This window comes from Mobula hypostoma, chromosome 7 (genome assembly GCF_963921235.1).
Source record: "Mobula hypostoma chromosome 7, sMobHyp1.1, whole genome shotgun sequence".
NCBI lineage: Eukaryota > Metazoa > Chordata > Chondrichthyes > Myliobatiformes > Myliobatidae > Mobula > Mobula hypostoma.
Window position 1 is genome coordinate 43,005,831 of NC_086103.1, and position 24,128 is coordinate 43,029,958.

Consider the following 24,128-nt stretch of genomic DNA (forward strand, 5'->3'; position numbering starts at 1 on the left):
ACAGAAAAGATTAAAGCGAATGGTGGAATGCAGGAGAAAGCTTTGTGATAAAGCATAGAACTACTTTAATAAAAACAGAGGCTACAATGAGATAAGCAGAGTCAGGAAGCTCTATGAATAGATTTTTTTTAAATAGAAAATTATTTAAATCTAAAAGGGGAGTTGTGCACAGTGCTCTGGTATAACAGGAGTGGCAAAATCCATAAGTACACAAAAATAAACAAGCATATAGCAAAAGGCAAAATAGTTTAATGGGGGTTGTAGCATTCATTTAGATTGAGATAAAATGAGTAAACTCTTCTGAAAGTTCTCTAATATATTGATCAGGTAAACCAGTGATTTTCTATTGATTTCTAATATTTGAATACCATTATATTTTGGCCTTGTTCCACAATGGTGGCAAAAGATGTGTAGGCCCAGAGCCTAACATTGGATATAATAATCAAAAAGCTGCAGATTGGTAGCAGAAGTGCTTTCTTATAGAAGTTTAGGGCACAATGATGAAATAATTAATGCATTTTGTGACAAAATTGTGGCAAACTACATTGCAATAGTTGTGAAAGTTCCAAAAATTAGTAGATGCTCAATTCTCCATAATAATGGACTTGTTTCATTAGTTGTACCCAAATCTTGTGTGCTCTTCAATCTTTCTCCAAAACAGTAGAGAGATTGATAACAACACAGATCTCTTGGATTTGTCCTTGTCATTAATTGTGCAAACGCTGTTAAACATGCTGTTTGTCTGCAATGATTGCCAGCTTTGTTCTGGACATGGGAATGTTTGTTAATATTTCTGTTCACTGTTAATGGAATAAAAGGAATTGGTAAGGAGAGCACTTTCTACATTTACAGTTCGTAATCAGTAAATTAAAATGATCTGAATTAATGGTTCAAAATGCTAATATTTTGAGTCAAGTTTGTGTTTGTTTAGAAACATTATCTGAGATATTATTATTATACATTGTGCATCAAAATCACTTAATTACAACAATTCTAAAATAAAGCAATGCTTTAAAACTCTGGCAACTTTGGGCCAGATTTTGCAGTTGTAACGACAGCAAAACTATCAGCATTCACTGTTGTGATAACATGATCGCTATTGGTTGGAATCAGTGTATTATTGCCACGTGTACTGAGATACAAGTGAAAAGTTTATCTTGCATACTGTTCATACAGATGGAATCCTTATACAGTGCATTGAGGTAGGACAAGGTAAAACAATAGCAGAATAAAGTGTAACAACTATAGAGAAAGCGCAGCACAGGTAAACGGTGCAGGATCATAATGTACATTGTGAGGTGAAAAGTCCATTTTATTATACTAGGGAACCATTTGATAGTTTTATAACAGAAGGGCAGAAGCTGTCCTTGAGCCCGGTGGTACTTGCTTTCAAGATTTTGTATCTTCTGAGAGAGCAGAAGAGTGAGTGTTTGGGATGGATGGGATCTTTGATTATGCTGGGTGCTTTCCTGACTCAGTGAGAAGTACAGGTAGTCCATGGAGGGGAAGCTTATTTCTGTGATGTTCAGAGCTGTGTACACATTTCTGTAGTTTCTTGCAGTCCCATGCAGAGCAATCGCTATACAAAATCATTATGCATCTGGATGGGATGCTTTTGATGGTGCATTGATAAAAATTATAAACATTAATGGGGTCATCCCAAATTTCTTTAGCCTCCTGAGGAAGTGCAGGTGTTACTGAGCTCTCTTAGCCATGGTTGGACCAGGACAGGCTATTGATGAGATGTGAAAATCAAAGTTACAGATTGTTGTAAACACAAGAAATTCTGTAGATACTGGAAATCCAGAGCAACTCATGCAAAATACTGTAGGAAATCAGCAGGTCAGAAATGAAAGTCAACAATTTGTGCCGAGACTCTTCGTAAAGACAGGTCTTGACCTGAAACGTTGACAGTTTATTCATTTCCATAGATACTACATGACCTGCTGAGTGCCTCCAGCATTTTGTGTGTTACTGATTGTTATTTCATGATCTAGCACACAAAGTGTGCTTACTATTTCACAGTCTTCTCCAATATAATTATTAACTTAACCTGCTTGTGAACTATTCTTCCTACACATGTATGCCATATGTTTTCAAGATGAGTTCTTAGCAAAATATAAAGCTGAAAGAACCACATAGCAAAATCTGACACCTTAAAAACAACAATGTTTGTGAATAAGACTTCAGATTAGTATGAATTTTATAATTTTTATGAAAAGACTTGTATGATATTTTAGATTTGAACTTGATCTTAATGTGTATGTTTTAGAGTTCATTTCACATCCAGTAAAATGATTAAAACAAAAGTTAAAAGTTGTAATTCCTGATTTGCTGCCTTCAATCAATTTAGCTGCTCAGCCAGTTGGATGACATCACAGTTGCTGAACCTCATTGTGCCACCTAATACAAGGCAACTGACATTGGAATAAGACATGTTCATACCACGTTGGTTTTAAAAAAACAAACAGACCATTTTTATTGTATTAAAGTAATACACGAAGCATAACTCACCTGAATATTGAATACAAGCAGCTCTCAGAGATTTCCACTTCTGGAAAAAAAATTTAATTTACAATCCTTTCAATAGCAAGTGTAAAGGAATGCAACAGGAATGATAAACATGTTTGACATTTCCCTTTTCGTATTAAAGGCAACGGATGCAGCAGTCGATGATGTACGGCTTGTGTAAAGGAATGAGCAACATCGCATTGGATTTTAAAAATCTCAAGGTTGTCTATGAAGAATACCTATGCATGAAGGCATTATTGCTTCTTGGTACAAGTAGGTATTTTGCTTGGAAATAGGAAAAAACTTGATGCATTGTATAATTTTTTCTGTTAATTTTTATGTTATTCACAGGGTGGTAAATGACAAGAACCAACGATTATCTGATTTGCCTGATTTATTTCTAATCTTAAGCCATTCTAGAAGGATCCCAAAGAGAACACAAGAACAAAATAGCTGGAGTAGTTCACTTGGCCCCTCCACCCTATCCTACCATTCAATCTGGTCACAGCTTCAAAGTTCAAAGTAAATTTATAATCAAAGTATAAATGTCACTATTTACAACCGTGAAATTAATTTTCTTGAAGGCAGTCACCGTAAATCCCAGAAGCAGAATAGAATCAATGAAAGACTGTACCCAACAGGATGGACAAGCAACCAATATACAAAAAAAACTGTGCAAATGCAAAAAAAGAAAATAATAATAATAAATATGCAATAGATATCGAGACCATGAGATGAAGAGACATCGAAGTGTCGTGATCTTGATGGTTGAGTAATAACTGTTCCTGAACTTGGTGGTGCAGGTCTTGAGGTGTCTGTACCTTCTTCCTGATGGCAGCAGCGAGAAGAGTATGGCCTGGATGGTGGAGGTCTTTGACGATAGATGCTGCTTCCCTACGATAACGCTGCATGTAGATGTGGGGAGGGCTTTACCATGATGCACTGGTTGTATCCACTACTTTTCGTAGGATTTCCTGTTCAAGGGCATTAGCTAAGCCATGATGCAACCAGTCAATATAATCTCCACCACACATCTATAGAAGTTTGTCGAAGTTTTAAATGACATGCTGTATCTTCTCAAACTTCTAAGAAAGTAGGAGCGCTCCTTTGCTTTCTTCATAATGGCATTTACATGCTGGACATAGGACAGATCCTCTGAAATGATAACACCAAGGAATTTAAAGTTGCTGACCCTGTCCACCTCTGATCCCCGGATGAGATCTGACTCATGGACTTCCCGTTTTCCTGTCCTGCTGTCAATCTTCATCTCCTTGGTCTTGCTGATATTTAGTGAGATTGTTGTGGCACCACTCAGCCAGATTCTCAATCTCCCTCCTATATGCTGATCTGTTACCATCTTTGATTCTGCCTACAACATTTGAATTTGGCATTGGAGCTGTGCTTTGCCTCACAGTCATAAATATAAAGTGAGTAGAGCAGGGAGCTAAGCACACAGCCTTGTGGTGCACCTGTGATGAGGGAGATTGTGGGAGAGATGTTGTTGCCAATCTGAACTGACTGGTGTCTGCAAATGAGGAAATCAAGAATCCAGTTACACAAGGAGAAATTGGGGCCAAGGTCTTGAAGTTTATTGATTTCTTTGGAGGGTCTGATAGAATTGATTGCTATGCTTTCTCAAAGAGTCATAAAATTGTAAGGCATAGAAAATGGCCCTTCCACCCATTTCATCCATTGCTATTAAGGTGTTCATCCAAGCGGTCCTATTTGCTTGTATATAGCTGATAGTCTCTCAAAACATTTTCTGTCTATGTACCTAAGTGTCTTTTAAAAATTGTAATTGTACCTGCTGCTACAGTTCCTCTGCCAGCTCATTAAATTTACCCACCAGTGTCTGTGGAAAATTTTGCTCCTCAAGTCCCCTTTAAATCTTAACTCCTCACCTTAAATTTATGTCCTCTAGTTTAGACTGTCCTACCCTAAGCAAAAGACTGTGACCGTGCATCTTTTGTTTGCCCCCATGATATTTTACACCTCTATAGTTACACCTCAGCCTCTTATGCTCCAGGGAAGAAAATCCCAGACTCTTCAGTCTCACCTTGTAACCCAAACCCTCCAGACCCAATAACATCGCTGTGAACCTTTTCTGCGCCCATTCCATTTTAATAACATCCTTGCCACAGAATGTTATTCTGCAGTTATTCAAAAGACTGTGACCATGCATCCATGCACAATATTCCAAGAGTGTCAAGGAGTATCCTCAAGGTCTCAAGAAGGTCTTGTGTAATTGTAATGTGATTGTACTCAATGTCCTGACCAATGAAGACAAGCACACCGAATGCTGTATTCACTACCCTCAGTCAACACTTTCAGGAAACTATGTATTGGTAGCCTAGGTTTCTACAAGACTCCAAGACCCTCCCATTTATTTTATAAGTTCTATACTTGTTTAAATAACCATCATTTCACACTTATCCAAGTTAATTTGCATCTGCCATTGCTAGCCCACTTCCCCAGTTCATCTAGACCTTTTAATAATCTTAAATGATCTTCTTCTCTGTCCACTACACCACAACTTTTAGTGTCATCTGCAAACTTGCTAATTATTCTAACAGTGTTGCCATCTAAATTGCTAACATAGAAACCAAACAACAGTGTACCTGGCACCAATGCCTGTGTGGCACTGCTTTTCACAAGCCTTCAATCTGAATAACAGCCCTCCACTACCACCCTTTGTCTCTTTCCACCAAGCCATTTGGATAGCTTGCCCTGGATTCTATGTGATTTAACCTTCCAGATTAGCTTACCATGTGGACTTTGTCAAAGGCCCTGCTAAAGTCTATATAGACAGCATTCTAGGAATGGAAGGGTTAGCATACGAAGCTTGCTTGATGGCTCTGAGCCAGTACTTTCTGGACATTAGAAGAATGTTGGGTGATCTCATTGAATCCTATCAAATACTGAAAGGCCTAGATAGAGTTTTTGTGGCCAGTATGTTTCCTGCAGAGGAGGAGTCTAGGACTAGAGGGCACAGATAGAAGGACATCCGTTTTGATCAGGGATGAGGAATTTCTTTAGCCAGAAGGTGGCGAATCAGTAGAATTCATTGTCATAAACAACTGTGGAGGCCAAGTTATTGGGAATATTGAAAGCAGAGATTGATAGGTTCTTGATTAGTTGGGGCATCAAAGGTCACAGGGAGAAGGCAGGAGAATGGGATCGAGAAGGATAGTAAATCAGCCATGATGGTATAGCAGAGCAGACTCAAGGTGTTGAATAGCCTAATTCTGTTCCTACGTCTTATGGTCTTATCTACTGCCCAGCCTTCATCAGCCTTCTTTGGTATCTCTTTTAATAAAAAAAACAAATTTGTGAGACACTATTTCCTACACAAAAAAGCCATGCTGCCTTTCCTTTAAGAATCCATATACTTCTAAATGCTGGTAGATTCTACCCCTCAGAATGTCCTCCATTATCTTACCCCTCAGAATGTCCTCCATTATCTTTAACCACCACTGATCTTAGAGTCTCTGGCTTGTCGTTGCACCCCTCCCATCTTCCGGTACCTCACCCATGGCTAAAGTTGTTGTAGTATCTGTGCCAGGCCCCCTGCAATTTCTTCCCTAGCTTTCCACAATGTCCTAAGATAAACTTGGTCAGGTCCCAGGGATTTATTTAATATAATATGCCTTAAGACTGACAACAACTCCTCTTAAGTAATATTGACATGTTCCAATGCACTATTAATGAATCAAAACAATATTGGGGGAATCCTGCATTGTCCTTTTAGATGTGGTATTGATACAGTGCTTCTCCCCATTATGCCAACTGACTTTGCAAGTCTGCAGGTGAAACTTGCATTTTTATTTATCTTCGACACTAAGTCTTTTTGATGTATTGAGTGCTATAAATCTGTTAACCAATATCATCAAAAGCAGATACAAATCTTAATTTGTGTATTTTTTTGTTCAATTGAAGACACAACTTGAACAATGTTTCTATACTGCTCTATGAAGCAATAAATACAAGTTAATTATTTTAGATGAATAATTATTATCTTGCTTAAAAAGTGGATTCTTGAAAAGATTGAAGCTTTTTGGTATCATATCCTGAGAAGAAACAAATGTAGAAGTGGAGGTACATTTTCCATAGAATGTCTCAGTTTATATCAACTGTTTATATAAATCATAAAACTTTTTCTTTGTCCCGTGTTTATTATAGTACCAACAGATGGCTTGAAGAGCCAGGTGGCATTTGATGAGATTCGAACCTCATACATAAAAGAGCTAGGAAAAGCCATAGTAAAGAAAGAGGGAAGCTCAAGCCAAAACTGGCACCGATTTTATCAGCTGACAAAACTTTTGGATTCAATGCACGATGTGAGTAAAATTCGTGGGAACTTCATTCCTGCAGTAAAAGCAGATACTTTAAGGGTATTAGCAGGCATCCCAGTAACCCAAGTTATTGGTAAACATTCCTTACAGACAGTACAAATGTTTAAAAGTTTGTCCAAAATATGAACTAATTGGGAAACTGCTCCAGTTGCTGCATGGGTTACATATATCAAAAAATATTTCTGAATAGTTAATTTAACTCTATCTTCTAGTAATGATGATTATTACTTATTATTCAGTTATTGAACTAGCAGCAGGCTTAAAAATAGCTGGAACTTAAGGTTTTTAGCCCCAAAGAGAAATGGCAAATGTAATTGTTTTTATTTATTTTTGGGGTCTGGACGTTGTAGGCAAGGCCAACAATTATTGCTTTAATTGCCCTTGAGATTGCCATTGGGATGGTGTGTAACCTGGAGGGGAGCTAGCAGGTGGTTGTATTCCCAGGTGCCTACTTCCCTTGTCCTGGTAGAGATGGTGTCTAGAGCAGCCCAAATTAGGAACTGCATGCACATCATAGATCAACCAGTGTGAGCTGATGGTGAAGGAAGTGGGGTACCAATTAATGAGGATACTTTTTTCCTTGTTGGTGATGAGTTTCTTCAGAAATTTTGAACCTGAACATATCTAGGTAATTGCCCATCCTTCACACCTGCCTCAGTCTTGCCATCGCCCCTAGCGTGCCTTCACTTCCTCAGCCTTTCTTCACCTTCCTGTTTTCTGGTAGTGATTATGATCTTTCAACAGCCTTGTCATATTTTTACCTTAGTATTATTGCTGTGATACGATTCCACCCTTATCATGGGAACATAAGAAATAGGAGCAGGAGTAGGCCATCTGGCCATGGACTCATCTCTACCTACCTGCCATTTCCCCATAACCCTGAATTCCCCTACAATGCAAAAATCTATCCAACCTTGTCGTAAATGTATTTAGTGAGGTAGCCTCCGCTGCTTCATTGGGCAGAGAATTTCACAGATTCACCACTCTCTGGGAAAAGCAGTTCCTCATCTCCATCCTGGTCATTCTGCATGTCTTTTAAACATCCTGTGGTCTGCTTATTCTATAACATAAAGTATTGTAGGATTATGGACAGAAGATGTATTCATAGGCGTTTCATCTGCCCTGTTACCTATAATTCAGAAAATAGGGGAGAGATTTTACTGATTGAGTAATTTCTGCTACAGAGCTGTACTGTAAATAATGTATTCACTTAATTTCTTATCCTGTTATCAAAGCATCCAATGCAGTGTTTTCAAGTTTAGTGAATACTGTGCAGACAACAAAATTTTAAGAACACATGAGGAAAATGACTGGTTATTCTGTCCGGTGAAAACTTCATTCTCCTCTTCAAATCTTTTTTTTTAATTTTTTTAATTCAATTTTCAAACTTGATTACATAGTATAATATCTACCTTCCCCCCCCATTAACCCTCCCCCCCCCGTGACATACCTCTGCCTAAAAAAAAGAAAAAAAAACAGAAAAAAAAAGAAAGAAAGAAAGAAAAAAGACTGCCTGGATATTGGAAGGTCTCCACGTGCTCCATGGGGTTCGAAATAAATTTAATATATGTATTTGTTTCTTTCCCCAAAGGACCAACATCTTTATCATCAGAGCACCTATATATACAATCCTATCTTTTGTAAATAAGGGCACCAAATATTCAAAAATGTATCATATTTATTCCTTAAATTATAAGTATTTTTTTCAAGTGGAATACAGTTAAAGATCTCATTATTCCAACGATCCACACTTAAATATGAATCCGATTTCCAAGTAACTGCAATAGCCTTTTTGGCTACTGCCAATGCAATTTTTATAAATTCTTTCTGATATTTATTCAATTTAAGTTTCGGTTTTATCCCTTCAATGTCACCTAGTAAAAATATTGGGTTATGTGGAAGTTGTGTTCCAATAATTTGTTCCAATAAAACTCTTAAATTTATTGCAGAAAAAGCATTTGATAGATTGGAATGGGATCTTTTATTTGAAGTATTAGAAAAATACGGGTTAGGAGTACCTTTTATAAACTGGATTAAAACCTTAAATACTAATCCCAATGCTAAAGTAGTGACAAATGGCCAAATTTCAGCACCGTTCCAGTTAAAAAGGTCAACTAGACAAGGTTGTCCATTATCACCTGCTTTATTTGTATTGGCGATAGAACCATTAGCTGAATTAATTAGAATTGATTCAGATGTTAAGGGTTTTAGAGTTAATCGGGAAGAATATAAGAATAATTTATTTGCTGATGATGTTTTGATTTATTTAACAATCCCATTGCATTTGTTGCGTAAATTATCTTCGTTTGGAAGAATATCGGAAGGGATCAGGGTATAAAATAAATTGGGATAAAAGTGAAATTTTACTCCTTACTAAAGGAGACTATAGTCAATGTCGATTAGCAACTCAATTTAGATGGCCGATACATGGGAAAAAGTATTTAGGTATAAGAGTTGATAATGATATAAAGAATTTATATAAATTAAATTAATTTATCACTATTGAAAAAAAATTCGAGAAGATCTTGACAAATGGATGATGTTGTCAATAACATTAGTGGGTAGAGTTAATGCTGTAAAAATGAATATATTTCCTAGATTACAGCACCTATTTCAAACACTACCAAAACAATTGCCGCAGAAGTTTTTTTCAAGAGTCAAATAAATGTGTGAGGAAATTTCTTTGGAAAGGTAAGATGTCAAGAATATCGTTGGAAAAATTGACATGGAAATTTGACTTAGGAGGGTTACAACTTCCAAATTTTAAGAATTATAAAGCAAATCAACTTAGATTTATTGCATCTTTTTTTGACAAACAAAATCCTGGAAAGAATTAGAATAGAATTAGATAAGATAGGAGAAAATACATCGGAAGATTTTATATATTTTTATCTTTTCAGAATGGCAGGCGGTGACTAGTGGGGTACCGCAAGGCTCAGTGCTGGGACCCCAGTTGTTTACAATATATATTAATGACTTGGATGAGGGAATTAAATGCAGCATCTCCAAGTTTGCGGATGACACGAAGCTGGGTGGCAGTGTTAGCAGTGAGGAGGATGCTAAGAGGATGCAGGGTGACTTGGATAGGTTGGGTGAGTGGGCAAATTCATGGCAGATGCAATTTAATGTGGATAAATGTGAAGTTATCCACTTTGGTGGCAAAAATAGGAAAACAGATTATTATCTGAATGGTGGCCGATTAGGAAAAGGGGAGGTGCAACGAGACCTGGGTGTCATTATACACCAGTCATTGAAAGTGGGCATGCAGGTACAGCAGGCGGTGAAAAAGGTGAATGGTATGCTGGCATTTATAGCGAGAGGATTCGAGTACAGGAGCAGGGAGGTACTACTGCAGTTGTACAAGGCCTTGGTGAGACCACACCTGGAGTATTGTGTGCAGTTTTGGTCCCCTAATCTGAGGAAAGACATCTTTGCCATAGAGGGTGTACAAAGAAGGTTCACCAGATTGATTCCTGGGATGGCGGGACTTTCATATGAAGAAAGACTGGATGAATTGGGCTTGTACTCGTTGGAATTTAGAAGATTGAGGGGGGATCTGATTGAAACGTATAAGATCCTAAAGGGATTGGACAGGCTAGATGCAGGAAGATTGTTCCCGATGTTGGGGAAGTCCAGAACGAGGGGCCACAGTTTGAGGATAGAGGGGAAGCCTTTTAGGACCGAGATGAGGAAAAACTTCTTCACACAGAGAGTGGTGAATCTGTGGAATTCTCTGCCACAGGAAACTGTTGAGGCCAGTTCATTGGCTATATTTAAGAGGGAGTTAGATATGGCCCTTGTGGCTACGGGGGTCAGGGGGTATGGAGGGAAGGCTGGGGCGGGGTTCTGAGTTGGATGATCAGCCATGATCATAATAAATGGCGGTGCAGGCTCGAAGGGCCGAATGGCCTACTCCTGCACCTATTTTCTATGTTTCTATAACTGGGAATCTAAATGGATACAGGAAAAGAAAGAATCTCCTATATTAAAACAACACACATAAAAGTTGCTGATGAACGCAGCAGGCCAGGCAGCTTTCTCTCGGAAGAGGTGCAGTCGACGTTTCAGGCCGAGACCCTTCGTCAGGACTAACTGAAGGAAGAGTGAGTCACTCTTCCTTCAGTTAGTCCTGACGAAGGGTCTCGGCCTGAAACGTCGACTGCACCTCTTCCGAGAGAAAGCTGCCTGGCCTGCTGCGTTCACCAGCAACTTTTATGTGTGTTGCTTGAATTTCCAGCATCTGCAGAATTCCTGTTGTTTGCGTCCTATACTAAAACATTTGATTGATTTATGGAATAAAATAAATGTTGATGATGAAATAAAGAAATCTTTATTAGCAAGGAGACCTTTGATTCAAAATAGACTTATTCCTTTTACAATGGATAATCAACTTTTATATAATTGGTATCAAAAAGGGATTAGATGTATAGGAGACTGTTATGAAGGAGGTGCATTGATGTCACTTGAACAATTAAAGAATAAATATAAAATATCAAATAACACTTTTTTTGTTATTTTCAATTAAGGGCTTATTTAAGAGATAAACTGGGTCAAACAATGTTATTGCCGAAACCTAATGAAATTGAAACTTTAATTCAAAAAGGAAAAATTAAAAAATTTACTTCTTTTATGTATAATCTGATTCAAAAACAGACACTTAAACAAGGAATCCATAAGTCAAGACAAAAATGGGAAACGGAGTTGAATATTAATATTGATGAAACAAGTTGGTCAAGACTATGTCTTGACAGTATGACAAATACAGTAAATGCTCGACTCAGATTAGTACAATATAATTTTTTACATCAATTATATATTACGCCACAAAAAATAAATAGATTAAATCCAAACTTATCTGATCAATGTTTTCGGTGTAATCAAGAAAAAGGTACTTACTTACATTCTACTTGGTCTTGTTTCAAAATTCAACCTTTTTGAATAAATTCAAGTCATTCTTTAAGAATTTAAATGTTCACTTGGTTTAAAAGGATTAGACAAACAATTATCCCTAACCATAGATACGAATATTACAAGAGTTAACAGCCTTGTGATGATTAATTTTGGCATCAAATCATGGGAAAAGAGAAAACTTGAAAATCAGGCATGAAAGCTTGGCTCCATCCCTCCCCCTCCTGTCTTCTCCTATCATTTTGGATCTCCCCCTCCCCCTCCCACTTTCAAATCTCTTACTAACTCTTCCTTCAGTTAGTCCTGACGAAGGGTCTCGGCCTGAAACGTCGACTGTACCTCTTCCTAGAGATGCTGCCTGGCCTGCTGCCTTCACCAGCTACTTTGATGTGTGTTGCATGAAAGCTCATCATTATTTTTCTACACAATAAAACCATGATCGCAACTAAGATCAGAATAGTAAGTGGTCATCTGAGGAGTTGTTTCTAGAATTCGGTGATTAAATATCTCCTCTGTTAGCATCACACATAAAAGTTGCTGGTGAACGCAGCAGGCCAGGCACCAGTATAAGTTCCCTGGCCCCCACCGCTTTATTTTCACCATGGATGTCTGGTCCCTATATACTTCCATCCCCCATCAGGAAGGTCTCAAAGCTCTCCACTTCTTTTTTGGATTCCAGACCCAACCAGTTCCCCTCTACCACCACTCTGCTCCGTCTAGCGGAATTAGTCGTTACTCTTAGTAATTTCTCCTTCGGCTCCTCCCACTTCCTCTAAATTACAGGTGTAGCTATAGGCACCCGTATGGGTCCTAGCTATGCCTGCCTTTTTGTTGGCTTTGTGGAACAATCTATGTTCCAAACCTATTCTGGTATCTGTCCCCACTTTTCCTTTGCTACATCGACGACTGCATTGGCGCAACTTCCTGCACGCATGCTGAGCTCGTTGACTTCATTAACGTTGCCTCCAACTTTCACCCTGCCCTCAAGTTTACTTGGTACATTTCTGACACCTCCCTCCCCTTTCTAGATCTTTCTGTCTCTGTCTCTGGAGACAGCTTATCTACTGATGTCTACTATAAGCCTACTGACTCTTACAGCTATCTGGACTATTCCTCTTCTCACCCTGTCTCTTGCAAAAATGCCATCCCCTTCTCGCAATTCCTCTGTCTCTGCCGCATCTGCTCTCAGAATGAGGCTTTTCATTCCAGGACAGATGTCCTTTTTTAAAGAAAGGGGCTTCCCTTCCTCCACCATCAACTCTGCTCTCAAACGCATCTCCCCCATTTCACGCACATCTGCTCTCCCTCCATCCTCCCACCACCCCACTAGGAATAGGGTTCCCCTTGTCTTCACCAACCACCCCACCAGCCTCCAGGTCCAACATATAATTGTCCGTAACTTCCGCCACCTCCAATGGGATCCCACCACTAAGCACATCTTTCCCTGCCCCCCCCCCCGGCTTTCCGCAGGGACCGCTCCCTACGCGACTCCCTTGTCCATTCGTCCCCCCCGTCCCTCCCCACTGATCTCCCTCCTGGCACTTATCCTTGTAAGCGGAACCAGTGCTACACATGCCTTTACACTTCCTCCCTCACCACCATTCAGGGCCCCAGACAGTCCTTCCAGGTGAGGCGACACTTCACCTGTGAATCGGCTGGGGTGATACACTGCGTCCGGTGCTCCCGATGTGGCCTTCTATATATGACCGAGACCTGATGCAGACTGGGAGATCGTTTCGCTGAACACCAGTGCTCTGTGCACCAGAGAAGCAGGATCTCCCAGTGGCCACACATTTTAATTCCATGTCCCATTCCCATTCTGATATGTCTATCCACGGCCTCCTCTACTGTAAAGATGAAGCCACACTCAGGTTGGAGGAACAACACCTTATATTCCAGCAACACACATCAAAGTTGCTGGTGAATGCAGCAGGCCAGGCAGCATCTCTAGGAAGAGGTACAGTCGATGTTTCAGGCCAAGACCCTTCATCAGGACTAACTGAAGGAAGAATTAGTAAGAGATTTGAAAGCGGGAGGGGGAGGGGGAGGGAGAGATCCAAAATGATAAGAGAAGACAGGAGGGGGAGGGATGGAGCCAAGAGCTGGACAAGTGATTGGCAAAGGGGATATGAGAGGATCATGGGACAGGAGGCCCGGGCAGAAAGACGGCGGGGGGGGCGGGAACCCAGAGGATGGGCAAGGGGTATAGTCAGAGGGACAAAGGGAGAAAAAGGAGAGTGAGAGAAAGAATGTGTGCATAAAAATAAATAACGGGTGGGGTACGAGGCATTAGCGGAAGTTAGAGGAGCCAATGTTCATGCCGTCAGGTTGGAGGCTACCCAGACAGAATATAAGGTGTTGTTCCTCCAACCTGAGTGTGGCTTCATCTTTACAGTAGAGGAGGCCGTGGATAGACATGTCAGAATGGGAATGGGATGTGGAATTAAAATATGTGGCCACTGGGAGATCCTGCTTCCTCTGGCGGACAGAGCGTAGGTGTTCAGCAAAGCGGTCTCCCAGTCTGCGTCGGGTCTCGCCAATATATAAAAGGCCACATCGGGAGCACCGGACGCAGTATATCACCCCAGCCGACTCACAGGTGAAGTGTCGCCTCACATGGAAGGACTGTTTGGGGCCCTGAATGGTGGTAAGGGAGGAAGTGTAAGGGCATGTGTAGCACTTGTTCCGCTTACAAGGATAAGTGCCAGGAGGGAGATCAGTGGGGAGGGATGGGGATGAATGGACAAGGGAGTCGCGTAGGGAGCGATCCCTGCGGAAAGCTGGGGGGGGGGTGGGGAGGGAAAGATGTGCTTAGTGGTTGGATCCCGTTGGAAGTGGCGGAAGTTACAGAGAATAATATGCTGGACCCGGAGGCTGGTGGGGTGGTAGGTGAGGACCAGGGGAACCCTATTCCTAGTGGGGTGGCGGGAGGATGGAGTGAGAGCAGATGTGCGTGAAATGGGGGAGATGCGTTTGAGAGCAGAGTTGATGGTGGAGAAAGGTAAGCCCCTTTCTTTAAAAAAGGAGGACATCTCCCTCATCCTGGAATGAAAAGCCTCATCCTGAAAGCAGATGCGGCGGAGACGGAGGAATTGCGAGAAAGGGATGGCGTTTTTGCAAGAGACAGGGTGAGAAGAGGAATAGTCCAGATAGCTGTGAGAGTCAGTAGGCTTATAGCAGACATCAGTGGATAAGCTGTCTCCAGAGGTAGAGACAGAAAGATCTAGAAAGGGGAGAGAGGTGTTGGAAATGGACCAGGTAAACTTGAGGGCAGGGTGAAAGTTGGAGGCAAAGTTAATAAAGCCAATGAGCTCTGCATGCGTGCAGGAAGCAGCGCCAATGCAGTCGTCAATGTAGCGAAGGAAAAAGTGGGGGACAGATACCAGAATAGGTATGGAACATAGATTGTTCCTCAAAGCCAACAAAAAGGCAGGCGTAGCTAGGACCCATATGGGTGCCCATAGCTACACCTTTAGTTTGGAGGAAGTGGGAGGAGCCAAAGGAGAAATTATTAAGAGTGTTGTTGTTTACCTTATATTCTGTCTGGGTAGCCTCCAACCTGATGGCATGAACATTGACTTTTCAAACTTACGCTAATGCCCCACCTCCCCCTCGCATCCCATCCGTTATTTATTTATATACACATTCTTTTTCTCCCTCTGTCCCTCTCACTACACCCCTTGCCCATCCTCTGGGCTCCCCCCCCCACCTTTTCTTTCTCCCTCGGCCTCCTGTCCCATAATCCTCTCGCATCCCTTTTGCCAATCAACTGTCCAGCTCTTGGCTCCATCCCTGCCTCTCCTGTCTTCTATCATTTCAGATCTCCCCCTCCCACTTTCAAATCTCTTACTAGTTCTTCTTTCAGTTAGTCCTGACAAAGGGTCTCGGCCCGAAATGTCGACTGTACCGCTTCCTAGAGATGCTGCCTAGCCTGCTGCGTTCACCAGCAACTTTTATAGGTGGTGCTTGAAATTCCAGCATCTGCAGATTTCCTCGTGTTTGCGTCCTCTATTAGCATGTTTGTTCTGTAGCATTTTTGCATGTTCACAAATTTAGTTCCTGTAAAGTAATGTAGCATTACTGAACATTTGCTTTGCTAATATACTTCTTATTTTTTCTTATAGTTGGTTGAAGGGTTGTTGCAGTTTTGTTTTTATACCTTCGTGGAATCAAAGACTCTCAGAGTGGAGTTCCCGGAAATGTTGGTGGAAGTTATTAGCAACCAGTTACCAAAGGTCATGGCGGGAATGGCTAAACAGCTTCGGTTTCACCATAAATGACTGCCTTAAAAAGGAAAAAAATGCCTTAAAGTTATCCTCCGTTCCTTTTTGCAAAGTGATCGGATTTTGGAAAAGTTTGTCCTGCAAGCGCTTGCCATTATGTCATATGCACTACAGAGGGTTAGGCCTGGGCTGAGGTAAAAAGGAAACAGTTTTACAGCCTGGAGACTGTACGTTGAAAAAATATAAGTGACAGAAATCTGCATGTAGTTTGTTGTGAAATTTATTTTTGTGTACTGTGATACCAGTTTGATTTTATGCATGCATTCTAATGAGAAGTTTACAGTGTATATCAGAAAAGGGAAAATTGTGCCTTTTTTAAGCTTTTTAAGTCTAATGTAGCCAATTTGGACAGTTTCCTCTATTGTTAATGTAGGAGAACTGGTAATTTACTCAGTATTTTCTTTATCTGTATTTTTTTTTTGTATAAGTGGAATTTGAGCCTGATAAAAGTTTTCCTTTATAACAGTCATGAAATTCTATGTTGTACAAGTAAACTTGCCCATTGCTTTAATGTAAATGTGTAAAAACTGATCATTTTGTAATATACTGATCAACAAACTGGTATTTGAACTACCTTAAAAAATTTAATGTGTGATTTGAAAGGGGCAAACATATTTCTGGAAATTATATGCATTTTCAAGCGTGGATTATGTATGTCATCCTGTATAAAATGCATCCCGGGTTACATAGGAATTGACAGTGGCCATATATGATGATGTGTTTATTAATTACCTTTGGTAATGTGAAATTTTATAACTTTATTTCATTCAGTTCCAGTGTTTGTTGGTTCACCAATGCTGGTAGATTTATGCTCCTGCTCCATAATGGAGCCCACACAACTTCTGTGATAGACTCCACAATATTAATTAGGAAAATTTCCCTCTGGTTTCACTGGGGATAACGCATTCCTTAATGTAAGCATCTTATAGCATTTAAAGAGACAGTAGTCTGGTATAAAGTAGGACGAATGCTAGCGATTTTAAGTTTTTGTTTTTAAATGTTGTGAGGGCCTCCGTTGGTCAGAGTTGACCATGGATATTGCGCCCTTGCTATCTATATACACAAGCCTGGGCAGTACAATACGGAGAGCAAGCTGTTGCCCATGTAGCAAGCTCCCCCTCTCTACACATCTGATAAACCCAAAGGAGCGGCAGAGACCAATACATTTGTGTACCAGCAGTGTAACAAGAGTTGCCAGTCAACATTGAACACAATGTAGGACTGTCTTAGGGACTCCAGCTCTGGATTTTCCTCGGGGTTTACTCATGAGTGGGTATAGCCACAAGGCAGTGGAGGTTTGACTCAGAGTTTTCCTTCTAGATGAGCTGCCAACCATGACTAAAGAGCCCCATCTGCTTGAAGTGACTGGTTTTAAGGTGCCAGTAACTTGCCTTTGCCCTTTCTCCTGTCAATAGAAATGGTTCCGCCGGTCTTAGTAGCTAAGCCACGCATGAAGGTGAGGAGCTGGACCTGGTTGTCAGAGGCTATTTGAGGAGCACGCCGTTGGGAGCATTTAATAGGTAGTGGGAGTTTGTCCCCATTACCAACCCCGGCTATAACAACCTTAAGGAACCAATGTTAGGTTGATTGCAATTACATTGTGTTCAGTAAATTTCTAGTTGATCAGTCAGCCATATTCATGCTTCTGGGTGGTATGCAGTTTGGAATATATTGGAGGGCAATACCATTGAAATGTAGAGAAATAACGAACTTCATTCATGATCATAGTTGCACGGATGGGATGGTAACTCAAGCTAAAATGATTATTGCAGGTAAGACTGGAAATATACTTGGTGAAAGCAAGAAGAATTGTCCTCAAAGAAATCAGGAAATGAAAAAACTGAAATAGTTTGAATATTTTATCCTTCTCCATTCTGTGTCATTGAACTTACGACATCAAAGAGCAATGGTGTTTAAAATTATATGTGGTTTAGACAAAATTATTTAATCACGTTTGTTGCTATTTCCCATCACAAACTGATATACGGGTCCTAATGCTTGATTTCACCAAGAACTCAAAACTATAGTCAACAGACAGAATGTTTAATAATGTGTTTCAATCCCTTTGAATCTCTTGTTATCAAATAATTGCATCAAAGCAAACCATAAAACTCTTAATGCTGTTTGATTTTTGTAATATCAGCTTTCTGGTGATCAGCTTGAAAATTAGCATGAAAAGAATGGTGACATTGAATGTGGGAGATGGGGGTGTTGAGGTGTGAAGTTGGGCAGCGTTTCAACAACTGCAGTGGAATTCTGCATCATTTCACCACATCACTTAATTCAACTGTAATTTATTTTGCACAGTATATCCATATATGCCCTATATATGAATTTCTCTTTGGTGTAACAAAGTGGTATATTTGGGAGGGGGGAGGGAGTTAGAAAAAAAAACAATCCTACATATTAGAATGCATATTTAGCAAAAGGTAAATTAAAAGTAAAGTTTGTATTTCACTGCATTCTTAATTCAGAGATTTAAGCATTTAATCAAAATACTTTGTTTTCTGGAATCATTGTTCTTTTACAGTTTCTGATTCCTGATTAGCCAAATTAGTGCTGCACTAATTGTCCCTGTGTGTAACAATGAGTACTGGTACTGTGGATGGCCCATATTGTAAATAGCCATAGCTATTGAACAAGTGGAAAGAGACGAGTTTGTTTTAGTTTCTTTTCTAATGACCCACACATGGTGGTGCTGACCTTTTTTTCGGTGACTTGAAATTAAACATTGAGCCCAGTAAAAATGTGTAGAGTATTTATAGCCCACATTGATGAAAGTATTCTTTAATAGGGATACATGGGCTACTACCTAGCCAGTCTTTTTCTAAGGATTTTATATTTTTTGGATAGATGGAGAAATTGCATCCCATGTGGATAGCAAGTTCAATAATTATGCCAAAAATTGGAATTCACTTCTATTGTCTGTTCTAATTACTTATCCGGGTGAGAAGAAAATGTCTTCAATATATGGCTACAATTTTCCTTCAATATAGTTTGTGACTAGTGACTATTTATACCAATGCTCTAGCCAAGGCCTGATTTTAAGTTTTTTTTGTGATAGTATATAAGTTGTTGACAGTTCATATTTTTCTTCTTGAAAGATTTGGCACCTACTCTGTATCCATACAAGTCAGGATGCAGAATAAACAGGGAAAAATACTTAAAGCCCAGGTCGTTTTATCAGGAGTTTTATTTTGCAAAAGGTGCTTTATTTTAAAAAATTCTATTGTGTGGGCTGGACCCGTTGAGGGGGACGACCGTTTTTTTTTCTTAATTTCTGCCCTCCACACCTTAGGAGAAACAAGACAACCATGTGTACAGCACCAAATAGGTTTCTCAATTTTAGCCATCATTCAGCAGAAGCAAAAATAAATTCTAACACCAGCCAATTCTGGACCACACCACTACATCCCTCCATTATAAGGAGATGAATAAATGCTGCAAATAGAGTTCTTTTTGGATGTTATCTCAAGAATACAACCAAATCTCTGCCTTTGTATTTAGCTAAGCATAATATATAGGTAACCAAGTAACAAATGCATAGATATATATTTTTCAAATTTTAAGCAGATTCTTTAAATATACTGTTTCTGGTGAATTATTACAGGATGATTTTGGTTCCTTTGTCAGTTTAGAAACTATATCTTTGTTCATCACGCTTTTTTAAAACAAGGATAATTGTGATCTCCTACATCAGTTATTATGAAAGAACGTTGAATGTACCTCTGGCTGCTCAGAGGAACTGAAGTCTCTTGATACTATTTCAATGCATAGGATATACTTCAAAAACCTTGGGTAACAATTTTACAATAGCTGACTGATTTTAAATGGTTTACCTTTGATGCAAAGTGAGTGATAAATGTTTCTGTCTGTAGCAGGCAGGGAGGAACAAAATTTGGAAAAAATGATGTGCTTATGAGATGAAAAATTATATAGCAGTTTATAAAAATATACTAAAATGAGATTGATTTGTGATTAAGTAAGACCACAGAAAAATAGGGAGAAATTTTATAAGCTTTTTAGATGGATATATGGAGGGAGGAGGTGGTATTGAATATAACTTGCCTCATCGAGATTAAATTTGGTGTATAAATTGCTAGTTAAAATTTGTTTGTTCAGATAACAGTTTGTTATTTGTCACAATACTGAAAGTACCTACAAATTACTGATTTAAAAAAAACAGCACAAGATATACTACTAGCAGGTGTCCTACAAATTGTGTTTCAAGAACACAGTACATTAATCTGTCAATAGGAGCTAGATGAAGCTGAAGGGTTTAAAATGACTTTAGTGAGTTTATGAATACAGTATTCACACACACCTAGTATAAGTGCCCAAAGCATTATGAGAATCAGATTGCATGCAAAATCACGAAGAATTAAATGTTTTAATCAAACCTGAAGCTGTTTTATTCATCTCAGTGATTAAATTTGATAAAGCTTATAGATTCAGATTAAGAATCTTAAGAAAATTATTAATAAAAGTTGTTAAGGTGACAGTGTACTTTATTAACCTTTCTATAATTTGCCTAATCACATAATGAGGTTTACAAATGGTGCCAATTTTGGCAAGACTAAAAACTGCTTAAACATAAGGACACTGACATTTCAAAATTAACGGTGTGCCTTTTACAGAAGGACAGATGAGCATGTGTCCTCAATGTAGAGATATAAACTCTTAAATATTTTTCAGAACTGTCTGATAATGATTGTATATTTTAATGTCCGTGCACTGAGATAATGTAAAGACCAGACAATCAAATGTGGCTCTATTACCTCAAAAGAAAATTGCTGTTGTAGATTATATACAGGATTGTGTAATAGTTTATTCATAATGTGCCATTTTGAAATATGGGGGAAAGAATGAACAAACATTAGCAATTTCATAAGTGTAATATGGAAAGCTTGCTAATCTCCATGGTCTCTCATCTTCTTGATGTAAGATGATCCATTAATAGGATAACACCTGTGTGTACCTTCCTTAAAAATATTAGTTTATTTGAATTACTATGTAAATCCAACAGGTGTGTGTTTTGTAGAATGTTTTTCCAGGGTCCTGCTTCTCTTTATGCTTTGAACTGATCTTTGTGCAGTTGTGTCTCATTTACTAATAGTGTTGCAGATGAAATTTGCATTAATTGTGCAGGTGTTTAAGTCCAATAATTGTGAATAGCTCTCAATAATGCAGAAATTGGATAATAAATTCGCTTTTCCACTAACTGTCTCCCATTGTTGCTTAGAACAAGTTCTTTCTTTTCATGAAACTAATACAAAGCTTCAGATGTATTATTAGAGCAATAAAATATCTCAGAATACTGAAAGTAGTGAGTAGATTGTTGTTACTTTGACAAGGATCTTTGTGCCCTCACTAGCAACAGTTGAGGTTCAAAAGAATTGGAAAGTAGCAAAGTTGACACTTTGTTCAAAAAGGTAAATAGAGATTGTAGGCAAGTGAGCCTCCTGGCAATTATAAGAGATCGATCTGAGCAAATAATGAGAGATAAGATTTATTGAACATTTGAAAAGGCGTAGCCTGTTTAGGGATAGTCAGCATTAACTTGATGGGGTTTTATTCAGGAGGTGATAAAGGTGCTTAATGAAGATAAGGCAGTGGACATTATCATCATGGACAAGGCATTTGACCCCTCCATAGTAGGGGTGTTGATTATAAGGGTGAGGAAGTCATGTTGCATCTAAATAAAACTTTAGTTAGATCACACAAGAGTGTGTGCAGGTCTAGGAGGAGGTGGAGAAGGTGCAGAAGGGTATGCAGTATAAAAATAGATTAAACAAACTGAGTTACTCTTCCTAGAGTGTTGAAGGCTTAATAACCTAATTTTTTTTTAATTATGAGAAGCATAGATAAGGTGGAGTCAGAATTTGTTCCCCAGGGTAGAAATGTCAAACACAAAAGGGTATATTTTTAAGGTTAAAGGGGGGAGTAGTTATAGGTGAAGTGATGAACAATGTTTTTACAGTGATAAGTGCCTGGAATGGGTTTCCTGGAATCAGGCGATTTGTTTTAAGAGACTTACAAAAATATACGAATATGAAGAGACTGGAGAGAGATGGGTGATTCACAGGATGAAAGCATTTAGTATAAATTGGCGTCAAAAAGCACAATATAGTGAGCCAAATGATCTGTCAGGTGCTGTACTGTTTTATGGTATAATTTTGTAATGGAGTACTATAAGAAAATGTTTAAATTATTCAAGTGGTGGGGCGGATGTTTATACTACCATGGGAAACTCGATAGTTTAGACCTACATTCCTTGGAGTTTAGAAGAATCAGTGATGTCCATCTTTAAGCATGAAATCCAAAGGAGGCTTGACAGACTTCGAGATGTTTGCACCACTGGGAGAGTCGTAAACAAGTGAGCATAGCTATAAATAAGGGGACAGTCATTTAAAACTGATGTGTGTAAAAATTTGTTCTTTAAAAGAGTAGTAAATCTCTGGAATTCTGTCCTTGAGAGTGATGAGGTCAAATTATTACATATCTTTAAGGTAGAGATAGATAAATACTTGAAAGAATGAATAATTGAGCGTTTTAGAGGAGTGGCACAACAGAAACCAGATTGGCTGTACAATTATATTGAACGGCAGGGCAGGCTTGAGAGCTCGGGTAGACTTCTACTGCTCCTATTTCTTTGTGTTCTTGTGTAAACCCATTTGATTATTTTAATAAAATATTTTAATTTTCATATTTAATTGACTAATAGCATGGTTGAAAAGTTTTTTTTTTGCAGACGGTTGTGGGCTTTAAGAATGTTTTGTTGAAACAAAATTTTATTAACGTTGAAAACCTACCTGATGCTCATGATACCTGGCTCTTGGACCTCTGAGCCTGTGAAACCGGGCTCCTGGATATGGAGGAGTAATGTTATACAAAGTGTACGCAGCAGTAACCACCACCCACTCACCCCACACCAGAACAATCGGGACCATTGCATTATGTACAGGGATATAAATCATAATTTTACTGTGTGTAATGCATAATATGTATGCATATAACTGATCCTCTTGAAAATACAGCATATCCACTTCTGTTTGGAAATTGAAGCGGAGTTTTCACGTGCTTGTGTTTTGCGCAAGTCCATTCATTTCAATATGATACTTGATTGGTTTTGTTTTTAAAATTATTTTAAATTCATTTTATAGATTTGTTTTAAATAATTAAAAATGTTAACTAAAGGATGTTGATAAAAATTATCGATGTATCTTGAATGTTGGTCTCAGAATGGAATATGGGATTTTCCATGGATCCATTTAGCTCTTGTTCTATTGTTCTGTTGTCTCTGAGTCAGGAAACTTCGTTCATTGTTCCACCTTTTGTTTTAAGCGCTCTAGTGTAGCATTGAGGAGGAAACAATGCACATATTTAAATAATCCGAATTTAAATTGTTTGGATTAGATTATCAATAAATTATTTCCATCCCGACTGTACACATTCAGCCAAGTGTCCTAAATGAAAGGGACTGACTTTATTCTCAAGCAAAGTGGTTTTATCACCACATGACCAAGGTCACTATTTTCCCATCTCATGCTTTCTGCCTACAGCATTAACACAGGGAAGTTGCAACAGCCGAGATCTCACTACTGACTGCAAAATAAAACATCTGGTTTCCCAACCGGGCACCTGGAATTCATGGGAAACCACCTTGGGATGTTAAGGCCCGCCTCTGGCAAAAAGTCGTGACCAAGCAAAAGGCATCTGGAAGGGGGTGAAAAAGTTGATCTTGATCAGGAATTGACTCGTTATTTAGGTTCCAGTAATAATTTGAAGAAGAAAACATGGAGATTAGAATGTAGATTAGATGACAAAGTGATTCACTTAGTGATAAGACAAACATCTACTTTGTGTGAGGAGGAGTTGGGCAAGAGGAAAAACTTTAGAGAAATTACCTATCTGTTTAGGGATGGTGGAACCATTTTCAAGTTCAGTTTATTGTCATTCAATCGTATTGATATGCCAAACGAAACCTTGGACCAAGATGTACAACAAAGTATATCCCTATATCTCACACACAATACATAGGGTAATATTATCATAAACAAATAATAAGACAAAA

General features: G+C 38.9%; 1 protein-coding gene across 3 annotated transcripts in view; it reads left to right on the forward strand.

The window, feature by feature from the left end:
* LOC134349268 (glucocorticoid receptor-like) overlaps positions 1-21,280 on the forward strand; it is a 103,670-nt gene extending 82,390 nt beyond the window's left edge. For all 3 annotated transcript variants that reach the window (XM_063053325.1, XM_063053323.1, XM_063053322.1), the window contains exons 7-9: positions 2,654-2,784; positions 6,691-6,848; positions 15,896-21,280. In XM_063053325.1, the coding sequence (XP_062909395.1) occupies positions 2,654-2,784; positions 6,691-6,848; positions 15,896-16,051 (445 nt within the window). In that variant the 3' untranslated portion in view covers positions 16,052-21,280. The remainder of the gene's footprint in view (positions 1-2,653; positions 2,785-6,690; positions 6,849-15,895) is intronic.
* Positions 21,281-24,128: the final 2,848 nt, after the last annotated feature.